This window comes from Lutjanus erythropterus, chromosome 10 (genome assembly GCF_056507025.1).
Source record: "Lutjanus erythropterus isolate fLutEry1 chromosome 10, fLutEry1.hap2, whole genome shotgun sequence".
NCBI classification, from domain to species: Eukaryota; Metazoa; Chordata; class Actinopteri; order Lutjaniformes; family Lutjanidae; genus Lutjanus; species Lutjanus erythropterus.
This window is the reverse complement of record NC_139326.1, coordinates 30,776,477-30,803,529: the sequence shown is the minus strand read 5'-3', so window position 1 is coordinate 30,803,529 and position 27,053 is coordinate 30,776,477. Positions and strand designations below refer to the sequence as shown.

At 39.2% G+C, this 27,053-nt stretch overlaps 1 protein-coding gene across 1 annotated transcript; it reads left to right on the top strand.

The window, feature by feature from the left end:
- Nucleotides 1–2,746: 2,746 nt before the first annotated feature.
- Nucleotides 2,747–25,256, top strand: tmem161b (transmembrane protein 161B). Its single transcript, XM_084729015.1, has 12 exons — nt 2,747–2,970; nt 10,572–10,675; nt 11,786–11,866; nt 14,238–14,335; nt 14,457–14,613; nt 17,767–17,918; nt 18,014–18,074; nt 18,189–18,329; nt 20,889–21,002; nt 22,214–22,388; nt 24,108–24,204; nt 24,300–25,256. Exons 1-12 carry the CDS (start codon nt 2,968–2,970, stop codon nt 24,596–24,598), a joined length of 1,482 nt encoding a protein of 493 aa, XP_084585141.1. The 5' UTR covers nt 2,747–2,967; the 3' UTR covers nt 24,599–25,256.
- The last annotated feature ends 1,797 nt before the right edge of the window (nt 25,257–27,053 follow it).

The window sequence follows — 27,053 nt, the reverse complement described above, 5'->3', positions numbered from 1 at the left end:
GAAAAATTAAAAACTCAATGGGAAGTATACTGTAAGAATTTCAGTATGAGCAGTAGCCTACAATGTCATCAAGTATCAAAAGAATTATTTCTAGAGAAACTGACCCTTTTAAGTATTGTAATCATTTAATATATGATTTAACTAATAATTCACTGTTTATGTATTTTAAAAGAGAAATTTGTAATATATTTACTGTAATTGATCATAAAATGACCATGATATGTTATCAGAGATAAAGGATGCATGCTAATTTGAAATACTTGTTTCTCTAACAACAACGTCACAGCCATGTTTTCCTCCTTTGAAATTTGTATTCCAGTCTGTAACTTGGGTTATTTTTTTCCCCATTCCACATTTATTAGAGTTCAAATTAATCCTGGATGTTCACTGCATCACTCTGTGGCTGTTTATGAGTGAGAAGAGATCATTAATAATCTTTCAGAGGGAGTAGATGTTTAAAACGGTTAAACTGGCCGACATGTTAATGGAGGCATAAGACAGGCAGTCACTGAACTCCAACTCCAGAGTGTGTATTTTCAAAACAGTGGGCTTTTTTGGGGGGGAATAACAGGCTTAATGTCACATTGACAGACAACTGACAATTGTTGCTCGTCTTGCACTCCAGCAGAGATCCTGCAGACTGTCTGAGCTTCCATGTATTTGGGGAGGAGGGGGCAGGGGAAAACAACTCACTTTATCCATAGACTGTATATTAAACAGGGACTCCACCTATTCAATTTACAGCCTATAGCTCCAACTCACTATTTGAACTGCAGTACTCATTTTTGGATATGCAAGTGCTACATATTTAATGCTGTGAGTGATCTAGATTTTAATATTGATACGAAATAGGTTAAACACAGGAGTTACCAATGATACAATTTAAGGTCTTGTTCCATTTAGTGTAGCAGAGCTTTTCCAGTGAGCCGACATGCACCATAGCAGCACCCTGACTCCGTTTGACCTGGAAGGAACAAACCTTAATTATCATCACTGGTAACACCTTTTTTTAAATGACTGTTTGATGTCAAAACATCTGCTGTGAAAAAGCTCTATTGTACTTTACAACACCTGCAGAATCTCATATCTTATCCTTTATTTTGCTTGCAAATGCAATAGATTGTAATCTGCAACACACATCTTCAGTTGTAGTAACCAACTAACTTTCAGGCAAACACAGAGCTCATGTAATGCACAGTAAAAATTCCTAAAATAGTGGTGGTAATCAATTAAGTTTGACAAAACAGCAGCATGCAAGAAAACTACCAGGACCTCAAAATGATATTTAGTATCTGAGCATCTTTGATACATAATCATATGAAACATTATCATTTGTCATCAAAATAGTGTAACCTATGTGCATTATTAGGATTGAAATGTGAATTGTGATCATGGATGTTAAAATAAAAACTCTTAATCATTCACTGTTGGTTTTCTGTGACCACTTGTTTTAAAGTTAAGCTATATATGATACATTTGGGTCTCTCTAATACTTAGTTAGACTTACATGTTTGAAACCTGTTTTTTAATTATTTCAGTTGCTTTTTTTGATATGCCATGCATTTAACTCTACATTATGTAATAATGTCACAGTAGCAAAAACTGTGTGGGTTGAGCATCACTTTGTCATGTTAAAGGAAGGATCGGTGGATTTGTCTGAGCTGTTCATAATCAATCAGGATGTCAAATACCAACATTTTGGGTTGGTGAAATGTCCCCAAGCAGGGCAAAATAATGACAAAAAAAATAAGGAAATACAGCCACAGACACCACCACACATTTCTACTGGGTCACAAATTATATGAAAAGAGATTATGTTTATATGAGTCTATTAAAAGAGATTATGTTTATATGAGTCTATACATTTTTTTTTGCTGGCTATACTTTTAATTAGACTCTGTCATAAACATGACACAATCCCTATCATGAACATGAAAGAATCACCATGAATGTTTATGACTGTTATCCCTAAGTGTCATTCAGTCAATTGTGTAATTTTAAATGCAAAGTTGATGCTGTGTGGGAACCCTAACTTTGCATTAAAAATGACATAATTGACTGAATAACACTCAATGGCAGCAGTCATATACTGTGTTCACAACAGATAAACATCTTACATGGCTGAACACTAAATGCACTTCATGTAATCCTGTGTAGTCTAGCCTCGTCTTGTCATTAGATATCTTAGTTCTGTGTAGTCTCTTTTGTAGTTTTATGTATCACACTGATCCCTCAGGCACGTTGTTTAGTTTCAGTATATACAAGATGTATAGCTGAAATGAAAAGTAAAGACACCGTATACAGTGTAATCTACAAGTGTCATGTCATAGTTATAAAGGTGTCGTGTCAGTCTTATGCATACCTCTTAAATTTAAGTGTTACTGTATAAAAAGAAACCTGGAGACTGTGTTACTTTCCTCTACTCGATGTTCCCTCTGTCCACTGCTAGACATCTAATGCAGGTACTGGTCTGTCATGTGTGGTGGTGACTCTTTGCTCTCTTCCGGTTGCGGTGGTCCTAATGCACACTTATCGTTGTCCTTATTTAAGCCTGCTAAAAATTACAAACTGTGTGTAATATTTAAGTCGAATTAAAAATAATACAGTATATATGTGTATTTGATATATTATATGGTCACAGTTTTGGTTTAATTCGTGACAGTGAGAATAATTAAATGCTCATATTTTATTCTATCTGTACAGGCATTTCTGAAGACACCTACTTTCCCAAAATTTCAGCGTGACCTCTACTGCAGTTGAAAATACTTGGGAGCGGAGGTTGGACCCATTGAATTTTGACGATATAAAGCCTCTCTGCAAGGATACGATGACAATTTGAATGAGAAACCCCTTCATTTTGTGCACAACCATCGCAAGAAGGGCTTATGTGCTCCTCGCCGCTTGATTTCCGACTCGGGGTGCTCAGTGTTGTCGGGGAAGAGTCCGTTTCTGCTGCACTGCATCAACATGGTGAGTGTGACTGACAGCGAGCACCTGAACGCAAAGCTTTCTCTGATTTGTGACACTTCAGTAATAGAGCATTAATTGCTAACATTCATTTTCATGTGTGTTATTTACTGCCACGTTGCTTAGCCATTGATGTGTTGAGCCAATTTATTGCAGGGTGCCGTTAGCTTAGCATGCTAGTTATGGCAGCTTCTAGTAGCCGGCTTGCCAGTGTAGCTGTTTAGCTTGCGTTAGCTAATACTGCACGTCTATAGTGTAGTGACATATATAATATATAACGGCTTTAAGTAATGTTCACTCACATAAAGTGTTTGAGAGTGCTGACATTAGCTAGAGTTGCAGGGGAGAGGTTTGAGATACGTTCAATATACCAGAATGAACCATACTAGCATACAGTTAGCATGTCATTCAGCTGGCAGCAGGATACCTGTGGGAGAAGACAAGGTGTGCTGACCTGCTCAGTTTGACCTCAGGGTGCCCTCAGAGGAACTGTATGTTTAATTTTGTGAAATAGCTTATTGAGGGTACCTAATTCGTAATTATTCAAGCATTTTTTGAACACCCTGATAGATAATTCTAGTTTGATCTTTAAGATTTTATGAAGCGTGACAGGAATATGTTGAACTTACTAAGAGACATTGATAAATGTTAACTGCAATCTTTTTCATTACATTTGTGTATACATAAATGTATGTTAGAAAATGAATTGGTATCCATGACAGTGTCATTTTGTTATAGCTCACAGTGATCTCAAATTTCCCTCCAAAACACAAACAAACAAATTTTGATTGATTTACTATCACAATGACAATATTGGAAGTAGGAAATCTATTTTAAAATGTTAACCAAGGTCTAGTTGAAGGACATTTCCTCAGCTCCAACTACCATATCAAGTCTTTTTATATTTACCAAAATTTATTTTAGATATACTAAAACAAAGAGTGCATAAATGTGTAGCACTGCTATTTCTTTTTTAGTTGTATAAAAGGCAGGTGAGACAAAAACTTAAACAAAAATGTCTGCTAGAACAGGGAGTTAATCTTTGTTTATTGGTATTATGAATATGGAGATATGTTGACTTGTACTATTCTTAAGATAATCAGAATATCCTAGTCTTTTAAATGACAGTATGATAGTGAAACAACTTAGAAAATAACATCAGTAATGTGCAAGTGATAAACAGGCCATTCCTTAAATCAAGCAGGTAGAACAAATAGATAAGGCATGAACATTTCCAGTTTACCACCAGGGTACTGTAATACTAGTGGAGGGAGGAATAAAAAAACTTATGGTAATGACAGATATTCAGGATGTCATCTAGTTTCTTACTACAGTATTGGTATTAGGCCCATTTTTGATATACAGTTTGGCCCGTCTCTAGCCACAGCTGAAATATTTCTATTAGAAAGTGTAGTGTAGTGTGGTGAGTGGGTTCACAGTTTAAGGTGTGGTTCAGGAATCGAACCAGTGCAAGGTTAATGCAGTGTTTTTCCACATCATGTGGTGGAACTGTTGCTTGATTATTGGTCTTACAGTAGGTGGGTAAACAGACAACAAACAAGCCAATTTCTGCCTGGATATCCTACATCATCATCATCATCAAGCACTGTCAGGCTCTGTTCATGTTGGTGTTGATCTGCAGCGGATATTAGCAGACTTAAGTCTGTTTATTTTAGTCTTTATCTGTTAACACAGACATTTCTCACTTCATTGTGAATCCAGGCTTGTCCCCTGCCAGTCCACATTTTGGTTGCAAACGTACTACAAGTTCACCAGTCACCAAAACAATAAGCAAAAACATTTTATAAGAAATGAAACGACGCATACAATGGTGCACTTCAGAAATCAACCACTCCAGAGTGCAATTGACATCAGCCTGGACCACCTCTTAGATATGGACTAGATAGTGGTTGATTGCTCTGCACCAGACTTTGAATTTGATAGTGACAATAACCCAAACAAACTGCATAGAGAAGGCAAACGCTGCAAGGTTTGGTTCTGCCGAACTAAACAAAGCTGGTATAAATCCAAATAGATAGTAGGTGGGGAAAAAATGGATTAAATATGCCAGAAGTAGTTAAAATGAATGAAAATGTGGACTCATGAGTCAATAAAGGGTTCACAGCTTCAAAGTTAGTTTCATGCGCAAAATAGTAGCGAGGCATTTTTAGGTCTTACGGATGGCAGTTATCACTGCAGCTCCCACTCCCCACCCCCTACAGATTTCATTTGGTTGTTGTGTGGAGGGGGTCAAGCGGCCTGGGCAAGATAAGAGAGTCCATGCTGGCTCAATTTCCCCCAGGCCTGGGATCCTTGCACGGCCCCCACAGAGACTGGTCAGCATCTACCAAGTGAAGGCTGTGTGCTTTTGACCTATATAGCATGACCATTACCCTCATGGAGAAATGTCTTGAGTCAGAGAGGTTGTGTTTGGTCACGCGTCACATCTTGAGTGAGTATGATTGCTAAATTAATAGCACCCACTCTCCCCTCTGTGACTCTAGAAGAGGTATTGACTTTAGCTTTTGGAGCTTACCCCATGCTGGGTGACACTGGGGATCCCCATGACCAATCCAGAATCTAGGTCTAGTGTACAGGTCTGGCCTCTCCTATTTAGGAGTCACTCTCTTCCTCCATCTGCAGTCTAACATAGGTTTAACCTACACAAAAATACATTTATCAGTATTATTTGCAAGGTGTTCATTATGATGAGTGTATGCTTGTCCAGCCTTACAATAGAAGCAGGATAATGTGGGAGCTTAGTTAACTTATGTTAGCATGTTCAGGTACCGGCAGTGCAGTTTAAAGTCCTCTCCTGAATTGATTTTTTTCTTCTCTTAGTCCATTAGCTCGATGCTAACACATAATGGGAAGATGCTAGTGTAAAGTAACATCACAGTCGCTGTAATATTATCTGAACAAACAAACCCATTTAATTTGCAGGCTTAACATAAACAGCATATTTGTTCACACTTTCAAGCATATTTTTCTTCTGCTTGTTGAGCAGAAACAACTAAATATAGCAGCTTACTTCAAAAAGTATTGTATTTACCACTTTTATATCCAGTGCACTGATGATGTTGCTGAAATAAAGACAGACTGACATGTGATGTGCAGTGTAGCTATATATAAGGGTTATCCAGGTTCTATGCATGTTACTTCCTCCCTTCCTCTCTGCTAGACTTACCAGCACACTTACATTAATTTGCACTGTTGTTTCTTACCTCTGAGTTAGACCTAAGTGGCTGAGTCGAGCAGACATTAGTTTGATTGTTTGTTACAACAGTTGACAACATTGACATTCCACTTCAAGCCCAAATGCAAAATGTGCAAACATATATGGTGCAAGGGGCTCAGAGGAGTGATTGGAGGGGGAAGGTTTTGCATTGCCTATGTTGAAAATTACCTTCTGCATTTGTAAGTGAAGATGCTGAAGGGTGGACTAATTAAAAAAAGAGGACTAATCAGTTAAAGTGGAAGATCTGCAGAAACCTGAGAATGGTGAGCTTTGGCATCATTTTAATCAGCATTTGTTACCATAAAGAGAGATGATTGTGCACAGAAACTATAAACATTATGCTGGCCAGGATAGGCCAAGCACCCGTTAGATCATAGACCGTCCCATATGATACATTTTCAGAATCTGCATGTCAGCAGAGTCAGTACTTTACTTTTTGAAAAGATTGAGTCCTGTGTAAATTTTCCACTTTGTGAAAAGCATATTTTATTAATGAATCAGCGATTCTCAAAATTGCTATCAAGTTGCACATTAGGTGAATTGAAATTAGCATTCTAAATTGCCCTTTTAGGTTGAATTTAGGCTCTGGTGTAGAATTGAATGAGGCTGGGGAGTTTTGTGTAGTCTAGTGTTATTGATGTGTAAACATCATGTTGAGAAAACACAGAAAGTTACAGGATTTATCTCTGTAGGTGACGAGTTTGTGTTGGTACATGCCCAGGTGCTAGGACAGATATAAGACTGTTGTTGTAGAGGGAAAAAAATACTTTATTTGGGGATTAGTTGGCTAATTGGGTCTCTTTGCTCAAATGTGTGTAGGCACAGATATCAATAATTCCTGCTGATTGTCAAAGAGATACGCCAACCCGCAGACCTTACCCTACAGTGAATGGATAAAAGCGCAGCATGATGGGAATGATTTTGGCCTCTTAAGCCTAAGTGAATATTGATCTAAGTGTGCAGGACTGATATCGAGCTCCTTATGCTGCTAAATCTGTTGGTACCTACCAGGAGAGCGCTGGCTGTTCATTCTCCAGGTCACATGGAGGCTGACATTGTGACAGATTTTGCAGTCATTGCTGAATTTATTGAAAATTGTATTTACACCACAACATTTACTCAAATTACAGAATGTGGTTAGTTAATAAATAAATCTCTTATAATTAAACTTGGAAAAGTTAATGTGTTTAAAAAAATCATTACATATGTTGTATTGAGGTAAATGTAGCAATTTATGATTTAATCTTCTGTCACGCTATAGGTAATTTCAAATTTCATCAACCATACCTATCACCATATTATATATTTTCTATAAATGGAATTGAGAAACAGTTAAATAACCAAATGTGAATGTCATTTTTTTTGGCTAATCTAGTGCCTGCCAATATAATGTAAATCCAGTACTGCTGTGAAACAGTCCTACTCATTGACTTTTTTAAGGCAACCAGAGATATTAAAGGCACATCTTCTGTGGTAGAAACAGTATATAACAAGGGTCTTTCATGCCATGGACCCCATAGTTGATAGAGAGATGGAGCAAGGACCCCTATTACATGTATTGCAATGAATATTTTCAGGTCTTCTCTCATTTACACTTACCCAGCTAAGTCAGCAGCACTAATAGGCCGATGGTAGGTGTGTTAGCTTCGGTCTCTGCATGTTTGCTAGTGGTTAAATAATACAACTAGTTAATTTTCACTCAAAATATGTTGGATTCATGTTAATATGTATTTTCAGACATTTTTGGGGATAAAAAAACCTTCAAAACTAACTCTGTAACTCTGAGAACCCCCAGGGGCCACAGACCCCCTATTTAAGACCCATACTATAGAAAAACAACTTCTGCTTGCCGAACGTCAATCAACTCAAGGTGTAGATCACCATGTCGGCCAACACTAGGTCATCATGTCGACCCCTAAGCTGCAAATTGTAGACCTGAAGTTTCACCAATCCAGCAAGAGGCGTCTTAAATTTTGCTTTGAGTAGTGGGAAGTCCCAGGCACTTGAACATACCGTGTAGTGACAAAAATGCCAGTATATTGGTTGAGGAGTGCTACTTCAGAAATGCAGGTATCAAAAAACAGGTGCTCTTTGGATCCAAGGACATACCTTGAGACCAAAAACAGAAGAGAGAGAGGTTAGCCTTGTACTTTACTTTGCGATCAATAACTACTAACCAAAAAATACTAAGGCCCACTCCTTTGGGAAAATCAGAAAGCCTAAATGTCCATAGCACCTATGCGTTCAAAATCACTGTCTATTTCTGAGTTTTCAGAGTGTTGTCATACAACCCATTTGTTAAAGGCTTTTTAGCTTTAGTTATCAATCACAAAGAGAAGTGCAAGTATAACCTTTCTCTCCCTCCTTTTTTATGTCTCATGTACCGTGCTGTATACCCTGATATCACATGAGAGTTGTTAGTGACGTATGGTAGTCATAGTCACATGAATCAAGGTGGGAGCAGATGTCAAGATGGTAGGCTAATATAATCATGTTGCTAGCCCAAAAGATTTTGCCACAGTGTCTGTACAACTCTGGCACATGGTATACACATAGATAGTGACTTCAAGTAAAATAGGAAAAGATTTGTTTTAGGAATTTAACATGGCCTGATTTATGTTTTTTGGTTTGACTGAATAAAACTGACGTGATCACCTCCTGGGTTGTACACAGTGTACTCCATCTAATCCAAGGTCATTCTGTGTTTGAACTCTGGATCGTAATCAAGGTTTTGAAGCCTAATCTCTCAACTTTCCCTTCTACAGTATTTACAGAGAAAACATGCTTTCCTGTGGTGTTTCATGTAGAGTGGTTGAAACCATCTACCTTTATGCTTTCTTGGCTCTAATATCAATCAAACCAGGGCTCCATCCTGAAAAACATTTTTAACCATCCCAACATGAATGTAAACCCTCCCAAAATCAAAATGTTGTTTATTTACTTTATCTTCTATGTAATTCTTTAGAAGCATAATAAATACACCGCTAAAATGTTGAGGAAATATTTACATTTATTATATTTATTTTGAGTTAACTGCTGTGTCTTCTTTTATATTTATTTCATGTAAAGCACTTTGATAACAAAAAGGGTATGTAGCTGTTGACTACAAAGTATAAATACCTCAGCTACTGTACGTAGAATAAATGACGAAATTTATCTGGTTACTTTCACCCCTGACAGAAATCTGGTGAAATACAAATACTAATGCAAATTCTCTGTTACACCAAACTCAAATTAACATTACTTTTACCTACAAAGTGTACTTGGCTGAAGTACTGGAGTATGTCCATTTACTGTAAACTTATTGTGTTGTTACATTAAACTGCAGTTCGTTGTTTACTGTTTCATTGGTTCCTCAAAACAGAAACCCCCTGTCCTCCCTGTTAGCTCCATTAGCTGTAAGGTTTATTAGCTCCATTGGCCAAACACACCACAGGACTCTGCTACCTACCGGGTCCTAGCAGCTAAGTATCTCTCCTGTTGCTGATTTCAGTACAGATGTGTTGTTCTCAATGTAGCATTATTAGGGAAAAAATAGGGTACATTCCCCTGCCTCCTTTTGGATTTTAACATCTGAACCAAAACATCATGGAATCAACCAATTATGTATGCTTTAGCTCAGTCATACACAGCCAGGGTAGTGCCTGGCGAAAGTTGGCAAGGTAGTATCAAGCAGCTGGCCAGACGGTCTTAAAAAATATATCCATTTAAATTTTGGGATGCATGAACCAGCACCATGGGAACATTTGAGAATCTTAGGTCTCACACTGAGTAACCAACCAAGGATAGTAACTATAGAGACAGCATGAGAATACGCACACCATTATAACCAAATCTTTTATCTCACCTCTGTCAATTAAGCCAACTCCCTCATTATACTGCAAAAGAGTTGTCCTCAGAAGAGTGTGTATTATAATACCGTCAACATATGCACAATTTATGTTGCTGGATAGTATCAGCAAAACATTCAAAATCTCTCATAACAAGTAATCACAAGCCTTTCTGCACTGCACGTTTGTTTGTTGGCCCAACATACTATATGCGGTCCCTATTAAAAATCATGTTATTTTGTGCATCAAGTATCAACAACTTTGTCTGTTGGTTTGTAGCAGGCATCTTTAAAAAAATATTGATGACAGGAGCACTTGCAATTAACATGTGATGCCAAGACTTTTCATCTTAGATTGGTAACAGAAGTTTGGACTTCAAATTACATTTGAAACACAGTTTATGACGCCATTATAAGATCTGCGTCAGCCTTTATCAGTCTACAGTATATAAACCTATACTTCTTGTGTGTAACTTCTTTATGGCATGTCTAATTACTATTTAAATATGGTTTTAAACTCCCTTCCTATTTCCACAGGGTGTGATCGGTGTGCAGCTGGTGGTTACCATGGTAATGGCCAGTGTAATTCAGAAAATCATACCTCATTATTCCTTCGCAAGATGGCTACTGTGCAGTGGCAGGTAATGTATTATCCTGTACATGCTGTTTCTGTAAATGCTACAGTTTCATTTCTTCAGTTAACTTGCCTTCTAAGAAGCTGATTTCAAAGAGTCCAGAACAATGGGGATCAAAATGTTTACTCCGACAACAGTGTGAGTGTTCAAAAGGGTTTGGATAAAAAAAGAGAAGAAGAAAAAAAGATCATTAAATCATCCTGCAAAGACCAAAGGGCGTCAAAATATTGGGGTGACCCGAGAGGACGGTACTTAAAAATAAAGTGCCTGCCTCATTTCCTCTTATTAGTGCCACGTATGTTTTTCAGCAGCTTCTTGGAACACATTTAATAATTAATTCATGTTCCTTTTCAGGGCACGGTTGAAACATTTTTTGAAAACTTTTACCCCAAGCAGACCTGGAGTCTCCCTCCAGAATATTTTGCAATTAATTTTCAATAATAAATAAATGTGCGTGAGGAAAAACAAGCTGTGCTCCTTCTCTCTGCCTCCGCCACACAGAGCTCCTCTCTGGATGCTCTGACAAGAGGGTTTCTAAACAAAGTTAAAGGAGGGTGTTTGTCTTCTAAAGGATGCTCTTAAATTAGCTCCCATTTCAAACTCGGTCCTTAAGGACAGATAACCTTCCTGTTGTGAAGCCTCTCACAAGTGCTTTTTAGATGTGTATCAAAGTCACTGATATAAAGTAAAGCTTTGAGAATTGTCTGTTTTGCGAGTGCGTTGTTTGCAAGTTAATCATAAAGCTGTGAGCTGTTAGAAATTTATGCTTTGAGTCATGTCCAGAGAATAAAAGAGCATTTTTCAGTGAGATTTTTGAAATTATCACTGTAAGGAGAGATGCAAAGGCATTTTAAGCTTTTAATAATAAGCAAATTCCCCTTATTCTCACAAGGAATGGAAGTGAACAAACAAGCGATTATCTTACCAGACTTCAGAATCAATGTGATGAATTATTTTATAATGTATGTCTTAATAATTGCAACAAATCTATCTATTTTTTTGTCTCTGGTCCACAACTTTAAAATATCTGCTTTACTGTGTCTTTTTTCTTGCTCTTTCCTCCTCCGTCCATTTCTGAGCCTGATTCCACATCTCTCTCCTCTTCTTTGTTCACAGTCTGCGGTGGTATCAGCACCCCACGGAAGATGAGTTGAGGAGCTTAGCTGGGAAACAAAAAGGACAGAAGAGGAAAGACAGGTAGGTAGGATGGGGGGGCTGGAATGAAGAAGGGCTATTGTTTGGGGGGTTGGGGAAATGCAGTGGCACAGAAGAGGTACGAAAGGCACCCCTTTCATCAGAGAGGAAAGAAAAGATGAGAAGCAGACATTTGAGATGGATGGAGACCACAGGCATGTCAGCAAACAGATGAAGCTGATGTGTTTATGTGGCTCATTTAAGGCCTGTTTGAAGTAAGGAGACAGAAGTCTGTTTTTGTTGTTTTGTTCCTTTATGGCTCTTCATCGAGGCTCAGTGCAACGCGGCTTAGAAGTGGCCCTGTCTAGCAGATGTGAGGAAAGTTGGTCCTGTTTTTTGGAGCCATTACTATTTAGGCTATTTTAGGGGATGACAGTTTAAAAGGATTGCATCCTCTCTGAAATCAAAGTTTCCCAAACAGCATTATGTCTTCAAAGTGGTCAGATGTCAAGCTTTGATTCTGGAAGATGATTTTCCTTCAAGACTACTTTGCAATTCAAAAAAACTGTTATTCAATTTTTGGGGCTGCAGGTGGAAGTTGAACCATATGTTGAACACGCAAATTTAGTGCCGTTTCCTTTGTACTCCCCGTTTAAATGTGAATTTAAATTGAAGTCACAACTCAGAGTTAATCCTCGCTGTTCCTCATGGTGTCCAGCTCCTAATTTAAGGCGGTTTTGTAGTGCAGTCCTTTCTCTGACCCCGTATGAGGCAGGTCAAGGCTCTCCAGCACCACATGTTCAGTAATCCCTCGAAGAAAAAGATGAACCCACTGTCCTTTTGCCTGCTCGTGCCATGCAGCTCCATTCCCTTTGTTAACAGTCTGACTCCCTCAGTCAGGGGTGAAGCTGAGCCCCTTTTTTTCCTGTCAGGTGCCTCAGAGATGAAATCTGTCCAGGGCATGTTTGGCCCTTGAGTCTTACAGTGGTATTGTCCTGTGAATCCAGCGCACACACAGCGCTGAACAAACAAAGCCCAGAGGCCCACCAGACAGTTCTTCGAGCCTGAAGGACAGCTCTCCCTTGGCCTGCTGTTGGCGATTTAGCACTGCATGCCTTTTGGTCATGGAAGAGTTCAGTAGTATTAGTTGTAATAAAAGTAACAAGACCTCTGCCAACTATTAAATTTGAATGCCAAAGCTTCATTTAACAACACAACAGAGAAGGATTTTTCCTGTGATGGATTTACTATCAAAATGACTATTTGGGAGGTAGAAAGTCAATTTAAAGTTCTAGTTGAAGGGCAGTTCAGACCACCATATCACTAATCCTTCGATAGTTACAAATATTTACTGGAGAAATTCCAAAGAAAAAGAAAGAAGGAAAAAGAGCCCAGAAATGTGTGGAAATGCTTTTTTTCAGTTGTATAATAGATAAGTTGAGACAAAAATCAAAACAAAAATGTCTACTTGAACAAACCCCACAGTTTTCTTTTCAGTATAATGGTGTCTTTTATACAACTCAGATTCCAAAAAAGCTGGGGAGCTTTGTAAAACATGAATTAAAAACAAAATGTAATGAGTTGCAAATCCCTTTTGATTATATGATATTCAATTTATACAAACAACTTTAATGTTCAAACTGATAAACTTTATTGTTTTTTTGTAAATATACAGTCATTTTGAATTTTATACCTGCAAAGTTAGGACACGTATACCGCTCTGATTCATTCCCTTATTGCTGAACAACACTGGGAACTGAGGATTTGAGTTGTTGAAGTTTTGAAAGTTAAATTCTTTCTTATTCTTGCTTGATATATGACTTCAGTAGCAGAGTCCAGGGTCTCTGTTGACGTATTTTGCTCTTCATAATATACTACACATTTTCAATAGGAGACAAGTCTGGACTGCAGGCAGGCTATTCTTGTAACCAAACTCTTTTGCAATGAAGCAACACTGTTATAACACATGCAGAATGTGGCTTGTCATTGTCTTGCTGAAATAAGCATGGACGTCCCTGAAAAAGATGTCAGCAACATATGCTGCTCCAAAGTCTGTATGTACCTTTTAGCATTAATGGGGCTTTCACAGTAGGGGTGTCATGATGTTTTTATTTTTTGATACTATGGCCTGCTTACCTGTGAAATGTTGGGAGTCTTTGGTTGGCCTTGTCCCAACTTTTTTGGAATGTGATGCAGGCATCAATTTCACAATGAGTATATTTGCAAAAACAAAAATGTTTGAACATATAATTTCTCATCTTTCTACTACAGTCACAGCATCCCAACCTTTTTTGAATCTGGCTTGTACTTTATATCTCTTCACAGGATAATAAAATGTGAAATGGTGTATTCTGTTCACTCTCATTCTGGAGTTACTTGTTTCTGTTATCCTGACCCTAGCTGTTGTTTTGCTGCTCTCTCCTCTTTGCCCTAGGAAATACAATGGTCACATAGACAATAAGCCGCTAACAGTTCCCAAGGACATAGATTTGCAGCTGGAGACAAAAAGCATCACAGAAGTCGACACATTAGGTATAAACCTAAGAGGACAAATGACTGACAATGAATAGTAACTTTTTCAATCACAGACACTTTATGTTTGTGTGTGCTGTGCTTTACGTGTTTAGATTAACTATACTCTTTTTGCCCCCAGCATTGCACTACTTTCCAGAGTTCCAGTGGCTAGTGGATTTCACAGTAGCGGCAACTGTGGTGTATCTGATAACAGAACTCTACTACAGTGTGGCTCAGGCCTCAGGAGAGATGAACATCAGCGTGGTCTGGTGCCTGCTAGTACTCGCTTTTGTCATGTATCCTTACATCGGTGACTCTTAACATCTTGTTTTTTCTTATCAGACTGTCTCATCAGTGTTTCGGTGTAAACTCTTCTTTAAATAAGAAATACATTTATGCTGTACAGTATGACTGTGTGGGTTGATTTGAGATTTTCTACAGCACTCACACATTTCCTTTATTTTCACTTTGCATTCTTCACCGCTGTCCTATATATGTTGTAGGTTAACATCTCTGTCTTTTAAAGGGGACCTATTCATCTTACTCATCTTACCATGTTGGATGTTCATATTAAATGTGACCAAAATTGCAAATGGAGGTAAATGTATGTAAAAATTAACCCCTGTGAGAAAAAAGCTTAGGCTTCAGACTGCTCTGAGTGCCCTTTTTCCACTGTTGTTTTTTTCTACTTTTGTGACAAGTTGTAAATTTCTTTGCTTGTCATCTGCTCCAGATAGACACACTTGCTCAATACAGGGACGCACCCATCCATCTGCTCAGTCTGTCTCTTCGTAACAATGTGATTAACAGCGACTTGGACCAGGACTCTGATCTAGATCATATTTTATTGAAAAAAAAAAATTCCCAAAGTTCTCCCGCTAACTAGTGCAGTGTCCGTTCAGGGCGTGGCTGTTAAAAGCAGGTGACTGTTAGGGAACGTGCCGATTGCTTGGTTCCCAGTATTGCTACTTGGTGTTACGTGTTGTCAGGAGTCGTGCTTGTTTTGAGTGTGTCGCTGTTCATACGTGCTGTCTGCTGTGTTCTCAAGAACCGTTCATCTGATCGACTTCACATTCGACAGTTCATCGTCATGTGTCCTTAGCCCTACATCCGCCAAGTTTGAAGTTGTTTGGATGAATGGTTTCCTTCCTTTATAGTTAAATTTACTCTGGCTGCTCTGCCTGAATTCTCAATCATTTGTGGATTTTCATGATAGACAGATGGCTGTACTCTTTGAATAACCAGCCCCATACCACTGCTAACTGGAATTTAAGCTGTTTTATTGTATATTACTCTGAACTAAGCCCTGAGAATCAGGTCTGGACATCATCCGAATGTGACCTTGCAAACATGGGAGATTTTGTCTGTGTCAGATGTTCACACGACCTGGAAATGGTCTGTATGGCTAGGCGAGGCGTGGTGCCTTCAGAAAATGCAGAAGGTGAAGTAGGGCTTACCTGTAAAGATGACTGTTTTTGCTTTGATATGGAAAATTAACAAACTGTGATGGAAAAGGAGAAGATGATAGATGCAGAGATCAGCTGACTTCAGTGTGCAAGTTCAGCTGCGATATGATGAAGGCATGTCCTGCCATGCCTTCCTGCCTGGAAAATATCGCTGCCTGGCAAAAGAGACACTTTGTGGTCTGCTGTTTGCAAGACACAAGCACAAGAAACACTCTTCTGATTGAAATCTGATGTTTTCACACATCACAGATGATGAAGAAAGGCCCTAACCCTTGAGCTCAAAAAATATTAGACTCATGTAGGCCAATACTGATCGGCAGATGGTCTGTTTGAAAACAAAGCTATCACTGGCTTCACGGGCGAGTAGCTGCACAACACGCAGCATCATCAACGTGGCTGCTCACTTGCTCCAGACACTGCCCTGCTCAGTTCACATATGTAGCTCACCTGGATTTAGGACTAGGGAGACTAGGGAAAATGCATACATTTGTGTTCACACTTATCGCTCCTCAGCGTAGTTTCTAGGTAATTGCAGAGTTGTGTGAAAGGGATTTTAGCTGGTGTTAGTTCAGTTAACTGTGCAGTTAGCAGTCGTATTAACTGACTTTCCTCACTGTGTCCCCCCACCCTGGCCCTGAAAACCTCCTCTTTCTGGCAGTCTTAAAGAGACAGGAGCTGAAACTGGTTGTTTTAGACAGAGGGTGAATAGAGGGACTGCATAAAGGGCCATTAAAATATAAATAAGGATTTTTTTGAACTGTCTGTGTCCCAGAATAAAGAATATAGAGTTGGACATAAGCATAATAGGTCCTCTTTAAGAGACCAAGTCATTCCAGCTTGATTGTGTGGATGCAGCAGTGGTGCAGAGAGACTATAAAATGACTGCTAAAGCTCCACTGGGTTGACTTCCAGCGCCTTTATGCTCCACAGCTACCTGCTATTTTGCTACACTGAATGATGGTTAAATAATATGCATTATCCTTGCCACCAACCACAGGGATCAATCTTTCCAGTGCTCCTGGTCAGGCCCAGCTCACTGCGGTCAGATGGTGTGTCATTTCCTGCCTACGTCGGAGATTGGAGTCCCAATTTTCACAGCCCAACAGCCTGATGTGCTTGGGGAAAAGGACAGACTGTGGAACAGATGAAATGGGACTATGAAGATGAGGGAATATGTTGGCTCAATATATGTGTTAATGGGACACTTGATTTCAGTTTTCCTATTTCAGCTCTGATGATATGTTTAAGACTCTTGCCCTGGAGATCGGCTCTACTAACTTAACCTTCAGTGATAACCCGGGAGCAGCATGCTCTTCAAGTATTTGCATCTTATGGTATCTCGTTTGTTCTCCGTCTTTACAGAAATTTATGAACGTGACTGCATATCCTCACCTTTGGCCAATGTTGACAGGCCAGCTCTGCAGTATATTAATTGTAGCTCACCACATGATGGCTCAAATACTCTCTTTTCAGCCTCATGCTGGCTCTAACTTGTCTGGTGAGTGTTTATACAGCTGTCTTTGCAGTACTGACTAGAAGAAAAAAGAGAAGAAAGAAAGATGACTCCATTGCAGTGAATACCACTCTTGAAATGGGCTAAAAGGGGAGTGAAATATTGCCGTTCTGTCACCTTACATGTTGAAGAAACTGAGTTTCATCTCCTTGGCGACCAGAGTTTGCTTTAGAAACATGCTCTGTCTTTAGTCTTCTGATAAATGTTGTCAGGGACGGAGTAAAATGCTGTTACAACCTCAGTGGAAGGCATTGGTGCCAAAGACCCTAAAATTCTGTAGCCACACAGGGTTAGTGCGGTGTTAATGGGTGGAGTGTTTTTTTATTGGTTGTTTGCAGAGACTTACAGGATTTCTGTTTCCTTTGAACCTGTAAAATGCATTGAAAATACTGTATCTGCAAAGCTGGTTGTATTTGCTTTGTGTGCCAGTGTGCTTCTAGAGATGTATTTCCTTGACTCAGTCCCCACAGTAAGACCCTTTTCTCTCTCACGGCCCACTACTTCAAGCTGGAGGAAGGAGGCGAGCGCTCACTCTGCATCACTTTTGCTTTCTTCTTTTTTGTCAAAGCCATGGCCATTCTCATTGTCACTGAAAACTACCTAGAGTTTGGTCTGGAGACAGGTGAGTGCTCCACATTCTCAAAGATGACCCTGTAAGTCACAACCAAATTTGATTACTTTTGAGTGAGTCACCGTCAAACATTTCCTCTTCTCCAGGTTTTGCAAACTTCTCCGACAGCGCTCTACACTTTCTGCAACACCAGGGCTTGGAGTCCCAGTAAGTACAAAATCAGTATTCTCATAGTATCATTTTTGTTTTCTCTGCCTTCATGAATTCTTTATGATTCATGAAACTACAGTAGTATCTCACTATGTGTTTTCTCTTTCACAGGGGTCCCATATCTAAACTCACCTTCAAGCTGATCCTGGCCTTGCTCTGCTCCCTGATTGGAGCATTTCTAACTTTTCCTGGTCTGCGATTGGCACAGATGCACCTAGATGCACTCAATCTGACCACAGCCAAATTTACACAGTGAGTCCACTGCAGTAATTGTCTTCACTTCTGTGGTCACTCATGTATTTTTCATTGAATACTTTTGATGTCTTTCTCATTCTAAATAATGAGGATGTAAAAGGTGGAAAGTCACTGCATTGTGTTTTGAATTGAGACCTTAAAGATCAGTTCCTGGTCTGGAAAAACTTGTAATGTGCTTTATGTTTTACTTTTGCTAGTAGCAGTATGTTCTATAGATCTCACTCACTCATTTTCATTAGCAGAGGTGTGGACTTGAATCACATGACTTGAACTTGAGCCAAACTTGAGTCACAGATTTGATTACTTGATGCTTGACTGGACTGGTGCCACTTGACTTTAATGCCTCGTGATAGAGGACTGCATCAGGATTGGGATCGCGCAGGAGCCAGCACAAATCTCTCTGGAGAGAGCATTTTTAACGTAACTGCGGGTGGGAGCAGGCAGTCAAAAAACAAGCTGCAGGTCTTGAGATTTAGCCAGTGTTGCCAACTTTGTGACTGTCTCATTAGATATAGGGACCCTCTTTGGAGAAACCAGTCTAGGCTCTTCTGCCAACCTGACCAGTGTAGGTGTACTTACCCCGGGGTGTCACATTGTTAGCAAGAGGTGTGCATCTCTTTATTAACACCACAGAACTATTACGTTTTTGGCACACTGTTATTGTGCAGGAGTGGAATGTATGCAGGAGCAGTCAGAAGTGAAACACAAACATTGTAGGCAGTAATAGTCAGAAATCCAGCGGGAGGGGGATTGAGAAGGAAGTCCTGTGCCAGGCTGTACTTTGTGACTTCATTTGGATTTTAGCCTTTTGACTTGAAAATACTTGATACCTTCCCCCAAATCCAAAGATTAAAAAGTCTTTTAATTAAAAACTGTGCCACAAATCAATTTATTTCCCTTCATTTCTTCAATCAAATAATGTTAATGCTATACTTATGCTATAAGTAAATATTTAATCCCCTGGATCGACTTTGTTTTGAACCAGTCTGACGGCATCAGGTCCAGTTGCGAAAAACGATACATCACTGAGCTCCAGCTGGAAAAACTTACACCAAAGATAATTTTGTTCATGAACAAAGCTATGTGGTGGTTAACAAAAAGAAAAAATGAATTGCAGTTTGCAAAACATGCTGGTTGAACGTTACAGATGGAGATAAGAGTTTATGTTTTGGCAGTTTTGCATGCATTTGGCCAGCAGAAGAAAATATCATTAGCCAGAATGTCCAGACCATATTAAATATCTGAAATGAAAATAGCATATTAAAAACAAATAATTGAAATGCTGGTGATTATTTTCTATTCATCATTGAAGTTTGCTGCATGCTGTGCACAAAGGTGAATTACATTAACTGCCAGTTCTGGCCCAGTGACTAACCACAGAGCTGAATGGAGAGTTGGAGAGGTTTTAATTCTGGCATGTTAAGTTTTGTTATATACAATCACATCCCCTATGTGTCCCAATGAGGGAAAGAAAAAATAATAATTTGACATATGGCTATTTAAAATAAATGTCCAGTAATTGATCTAAATGGCCAGAATTCTGGAATATCAATGGCTGTATCAGCTCTGTTGTTAAAATTGCATTATATTTGGTGAAGTGAGCATAATGACTTGTTTAGGACTCAGATTTCATTTTAGGATTTTAGGACTTGGGACTTAATTTGAGACTTTTTTGTGTTGACTTGGGACTGGAGTACAGAGACTTGAGACTTACTTGTGACTTGCAAAACAAAGGCTTGTTCCCACCTCTGTATATTAACATACAGCACATAACTTTTGATGTCATCCCACATAAATGAATAAATTGTTTCTATTGATAATGTAAAAAGCTCCGGGACAGTCTGCTGTTTCTGTGCTTCTTGGCTTAATTAATACATGATGTGCTCAGACTGGCCACAAACACGGTTCTCAAGTAGTACCAAGAAGCCAAATATAGAGCAGTTGTACTTGTCCCCTACTGTTCAGAGTGTGTCAAATACGAGAGAGAGAGCACCCTGTGAGTCAGATGAAGACTTCCTCAGTTGGAGCAGATTTCTATTTCAGAACTCTCTGGGTGGCATGTCTACGACCATGATAGGGGGTGCAGAGCAGGGAGCATGTTGCATCCAGATAATCCACTTTGGCATAGCAGACTCTCCAAAATGGCCTCCTCTTCCATTCCCCCTCTTAACTGTCATGAGCTTACATCCTCAGACCCTGTCACTAGCGGGGATTATCTCGGAGCCCTTAAAAATCTGTGCCTTGGTTATCTCCACCCCCCCCTCTTAGTGAAAGTTGCATTGATAGCTTGGACCTTATTCCTCACTGTTAACTTCATAATTTAGATTGAAAAGGGAACATTTCAGTAAGACTTTTTGCTTCTCCTGATAGTCAATAATGATTATTCTCAGCAATTAAGCCTATATGTATCAATCACTGTTTGGATTTTCATCAGTGGTCGGACATGTTTTATTCATCAGAAGTCTGCTGGTACACTTGCTGTACAGGAGGATATGTTTTTGGCTGTTTGGTCTGGTTTAACTGAACATCTTCTCCTTCATGTTCCCCTTTCTGTAGGACTCTGCTTCATATCAACTTCCTGTCCCCTCTTATCATGGTCCTGCTGTGGGTGAAGCCCATTACCAAGGACTACATAATGAACCCCACTCTGGGCAAGGAGAGTGTGCCTTTGTAAGTAAAAACAGTTGTCCGATTACAAAAATTGGAATGTGAATTCCGGCTTAAGCTATAAATAACTTATGGCTGTATACAGCCATAGTCAGTGGGGTTAAAAGCAAACTAATGTATTAAAAATAATGACTGACTTATCTTGACATAATGACTTACTTTCTCAAAATATTGAAACTACTGATAAATTTTCTCATTATTTTCCAACACTAAGTGAATATTTTGTGATACCAAGTCATTACTTCAAGATTCTAAGTCATTATTTTGAAAGTTTCTGATTATTGTACAATACTAAGTCATTATTTTTAGAAAATTTCTCATTATAATCACTTAGAGGATCTTTTTTCTATTGTGGGCTTCCATAGATTCAGTTATTTGAAAGTTCACCTATTCATTGCTAATATTTTTAATAATTGGACAATGAGCTCAGAGTTAAAATGTTTTGTGGCTCATGTCTAAGATTGCCTAAGTATTTCATGAAAACAAGAGTGTGCTGAAGGTGTATGTGCTCGCGCCTTTTGTTGATTGATCTGTACTTGGTAGGCATGCCAGTTGGACTCCCTTGATATCTTGCAAGCTAATTACCTGCCATTCAAACAAGAGGAACGGTACAACACTGCAAAGCTGTGAAAATAAAAGTAATTGTGGCTTTTGTGCTGGAAAATGGATGTAAACAATGCAACAGCAGTTATGAAAATGTAATTTACAAGCGTTCAGTGAGATAAGGAATGTATTCAGCTCATAGATGAAGTGACAATACACTCGTTGTCTACTTGGGTTAAAATTAGACTGTAAACAAATTTAGTCATACCTCAGGGAAAGCTCTTTTTTGTATTTCTAACTACTGTCATTTGTTAGCTCTTTCTCAGATAACATCTTTCATTTGTAGCGAGCTTGAATTCTGTCATGTGTCAAACTTGCTGACAGTGCCTGTGATACAATCAAGGTCAACCATGATTGAGCCCGATTTCATGTTACAGTACCCTCTTTTCACCTTTTTATCTCTCAATTTCACCCTCTTCTACTTTTTCCTCTGAGCTGTTTATGACTCCCTTGCTCTTACTATCTTCCCCGTCTGTCTCATTGTCTCTGTCTACCATCCAAGTGATGGAGCAGATACATGATGTGATGTGTACCAGTTTGCTGGCCAGAAAAGGCTGTCATCTCTTCATCATCTCCCCTCTTACTCACTCTTGTCTTTCTATTAATACCAGGATGACTGAGCAGACGTATGATACTTTGCGGTTATGGACCATCATACTGATGTGTATACTCCGGCTCGCTATGATGAGACATCATTTGCAGGCCTACCTCAACCTGGCCCAGAAGGGTGTGGACCAGATGAAGAAGGAAGCAGGACGGATAAGTACCGTTGACCTGCAGAAGATGGTGAATAAGATAATTGATCAAATAATCCCTATTATACCCTTCTGCAATTCAGCTTCAATTTAGAAATATACAATTATGTCATTATCCCATTTACACTTGGCACACTGTTAAAGAGTTTAAAAGCCAGAGCAGTTAAGATCAGTAATTCATAGATGGAGCTAACAGTGCTGACAGAGAATTTCTCTGTATTAAATATATACGTAAATATAGACACATTTGGGGTCTGTTTTTTGTGAATTGAGGAACAGAGCACAGAATGCATTGTGAAGGCGAAAACCAGCCCACCTGTGGTGCACTTTGATATTATACATTATCAGTGAGTGTGTTTAGAGCCAGCATCAGTTGTGGTCAAACACATCAGCTCCTGTAGTTCCCTTTGAAATCCCCCACCAACAAGAAGTACTGGTACTTTATATACAGTGTATAGCTGTAGCAGAGTAAGAGCTGGTCTGCACTAGAGTAAAGATGGACAACGTGTCTTCCCTTCCACCCAAAAAAAAAAAATACAGCCAAAATATTTTGGAAAGGAGGCCTACCATCTTGCGCTGGTGATGTCATTTGAAGTCAAAAGTCTGTGCATTAGTGATCAGGGTTAGAGCCACCTGGCCAGTGCATTCGTGAGCAGGGTTGTCAGTCATGATGTGAAAACCCCTTTTTATAGCAACAGATTACTTATTAAAAGTCATGTTTAGACAGGAACCTTAGATTTGCACTATTTGCAAAACTCTTGTGAGATCTGTACGTGCTGTTTTGTCATTGTGCACGCTTATCCTCAGGCCGAGTTGAATCCAGAATCTCTTGCTGCACTCCAAAAAAAGTTAATTTATTTTTATTTATTCATCTATTTACACATTTTTTGTTTTTTGTGCAGCATACAGGGACAACAACGAGCATCTTGTTATAAAGAAGATAGTATCTTGTAAAATAGCCAATTAGCCTACAGAAGCATGATCTGTCACTCATTTTGTAGTCATGTAGTCTACTATTACTTATCTTTGTGTTTATATGTAGTCTAAGAAGATAAGTGTTCAGAGTACATATATAATGTACTTACATTCGTAATAAAGTAATTCAGACATGCAAAGAAAATAATAAACTAAATTAATAAATAATATAAAATACTCGACAAGAAGAATATTTTGCAACGGCTCTTGGAGTGTCTTCCAGTGTATCCACCATTGCTGAGTCAAGTGCTATTGTGCTGAATCAAGTGAGCATGTGAGAGAGTTTTGCAAAGCTGGGGTTCCACGACCTTAACTAAAAACAAGTTTATCACACTTGAACATACATCATAAAATGAGAGAAATAATCTTGGGGAAAATTTTATTTGACATGTATTTTGACATTTTAGTTTGGCCCATGTTCCATTTGATAATATAGCGGAGGCAGGATTTATGACCTATACCACAGCCAGCCACCAGGGGGTTGATCATGATGTTCTGTCATGTCGTCCAGCTTTGAATATGTCAGTGGTTACGATGTATATTTGTTAGGAATGTGATACAGACACAAGTATTAACATGCATCAGCCCAAATGAATGCATAGTGCTGCAAATACAGGTATTCTGTCAAGAATGTCTATATTAGATGATGTTTGAGGAGATAAATAGAAAGCCACTGTGAGAGTTTGGTGTTAAACCTCCAGGTTTTGCAAGATGCTTTGTTAAACAGTTTTTGTAAAAACCCATAGTAATGCAGTTCTTGTCTAATTTCACCCAGGTTGCACGTGTTTTTTACTACTTGTGTGTAATCGCACTACAGTATGTGGCACCTCTGGTGATGTTGCTGCATACAACTTTGCTGCTAAAAACCTTGGGTGAGTCCTGCACCGATCATGATTTTTCAGTTTTGAGTATCTCAAGCGTATCTTCAAGTTTAAGCTGTTTTCTTCCTTTGTCTTCTTTATTATAGGTGGGCACTCGTGGTGGGTTTATCCTGAAGAAGACCTGCCTTGCACCCATGAAATGAACTCTGTGGAAGGGGAAATGGGGGCGTCACCAATAGCAGCCCCAACACCAGCTTCGGTGGTAGAAACAGGAGCCCGGGCGTCAGTAGCCCAGCTGTCAGTGGCTCTTGGGGGCCTGCGGACTGTCTTCAGCCCTTTGCTTTTCCGGGGCCTCTTCTCCTTCTTTACTTGGTGGATTGCTGCCTGCCTGTTCTCCACCTCCCTCTTCGGCCTCTTTTACCATCAGTATCTCATGGCGGCATAGCATCACCAATCCAGCAGGGCTACTGTGTGTTCAGCCTGATCAGAAAGGACTGAGTGAGGGCAACAGAGGCTTATGGATGACTTTGCTCCACAACTCCACCTTTTTTCTCTCCTCCCTCTTGACCACCTCACAATGACTGACCATATCATCAGAGCTCCTGGTTCAATGTCCAGTGCTTCCTCCACAGACGACTCTGTGAACTTTTGTCATTGTTTGTAGTACGACAACCACTCCCTTTTTATTTGGAGAGCAAGACCGAATATTAATCTGTCAGTAATTGTTGCAGTTTGTTGTATGAAATTCGAATGATGTGAGGTAAATACTGTATTTCAGATGCTGATTAAAATTTTACATGTTGAAATGTGGGGCAGTTCTGCTCAGTTCCACCAGTTTGAAGGAAGCCAGTGTTGAAATTTTAATGTTCTTGTAATACTTTTTCATGATCAATCAGATGTAATGAGTTTGATCCATCAGCATCTTCAGATCCACGCTGTCTTTTACTTGAGGAAGTCCTAAATGCAGTTACTTACAGTTTCACACATGTCAACAGTCAAATTTCAGACAGTTTTCCTCCCCTGTTTTCACTGGTCACTAAGGCTCCTTTAAACTAATGCTGCGTATTCGGAACTTTTGGAGGTACTCTGCATGACTGCATACATGATGTTAAAGGGAAACTGAATTTTTTGAAGTGTGATTGTTGTAGGTGCTTATAGTCGGTGTCTTACCTACAGTAGATGTCTTACAATCAGAAGGTCAGCAGCAAAACCTATTCTAGCCCACTGAAAAAAACTGACATCAATTTACTTGTGCGCTATATTTAGAATATTTCACTGCTTTACCTTGCCATTAGACAGCCTTTTCTGGCCTGAACCTGCCTTATATAAGCCAAATATTGCTGTCTTACACTCAACCAGACTCCTTTTGCATGAAGAGTAATTTAACCTTGCAAAAAGTGGAGTTCATGGTCTACCACTGCCTTAATCGTGTGGTTTGTTTGTGTTATTTTGTGACTTTACCGTATCTAAACTAGCCTTTTAAAACACAGATGTCACAAAATATCACAAACAAACCAACAGATCGAGGCAGCAGTAGACAAGCAACTCCCGTGGAGTTTGGTTGGTTTGGGGTTAGCGGTATTTGGCTTATATAACTGTGGTTTCCCACCAGAAAAGGTTGTCTCATGGTAAGGTAAAGCAGTTTTGTTTTAAGTGGCTAAAATAAGTTTTGCTGTTGGTCTTGAACGTGGCTTAGTTTTCTACATTGATACTCCTACTCTTCCCCCAGTCGGGGCATGTCAACCACCATGTACTGTAGGTAATACAATGACTGTGAATAAGTACCTCATAAAAGTCATGCAACCATCTGTATTTCAGTCTGCATCACAGTCCGTAATACTGCTAATTCCCCACAGCGGTACATTGTAAAAAGGCTATATTCAGACCTCTGAATATCATAGGGTTTGGATATGTTCATGGAAGCTAATGTGTGATTTCATGTTTGCTTAAACCACCATATTTTTTTCCAAGTTTTGGGGGAACTAATAACTGCCATACGTGTGTCCCATGTTTGTCTTTTGTTCAAAACTTTAAAATGTTTGTTCAAGCAAAATAGCTTGTGTTAATCAAATGTCTAAATTGTATTGCCATAGACCACAAAAGAGTCTTAAAATTCTGCAGTCAGAACCAATGTGTCTCTGTCTGCAAGAGGTGGAGGAGGAGGAAAAAGAGGGAGGAGCTGCCTGTGGATATCAACCCGAATGGCTGGTTGGGGGTAGAGCTGTCATGTACATTATTTAAATGTGTCTAATTGAACTTGCCATTGAGGACAAACTTTAGGGGTTTTCTTGTTTGTTTGTTTTTTTTTAAATGAAAGGCGTTCCAACAGATTTGTGATGTTTCGTTTTGCATTGTGACCTCCCTGGTTTTATCTGAGCCATTTAAGAAGCTATGAGAGGAGTTTAAGCTCGTTTTTCGAGCAGCAGCGATTATTTTAAAGGAAGGACAGCAGCATTTAGGGGCTCAGTCAAGGTATGTGCTTGTCTGTGTGTCTGTCTGCATGTCTAGGATCTCTGCTGTAGGTCAGCTGTAATCTGAAAGGGCATTGTGATCAAGAGACAAGGAGATGATGTCAACTACTGTTGATAAGCTACCGCCTTCATGTTCCACTTTTTTTTATTAACTTCTACCCATCCATTGCTTTTGAAGTCGTTGGAGAACAATCTTCTGTTTGTTTTTATTCTTTTTCTAACGGATTAAATTGTGAATTTGTAAAAGTTTTGATTTTTTTTTTTTAAATGGTGCCAAGTGAGTGTGTTCCCCTGTCCCAATGTCTGTAGATTTAGTGTCTGCTAGTGTTTGAAACTACATCTGGACTACAACTCTGCGGCCTTCTGTTTTCTGTAGATCCATCTTGGTAAAGAGAGAATCGCAAGCTGTGGTTCACAGCAGGATATAAC

Coding starts and splice junctions, on each gene's coding strand:
- tmem161b (XM_084729015.1), top strand. Junction 17,919..18,013: donor AGAGTTTGGTCTGGAGACAG/GTGAGTGCTCCA, acceptor CCTCTTCTCCAG/GTTTTGCAAACTTCTCCGAC. Junction 18,330..20,888: donor ACCACAGCCAAATTTACACA/GTGAGTCCACTG, acceptor CCCTTTCTGTAG/GACTCTGCTTCATATCAACT.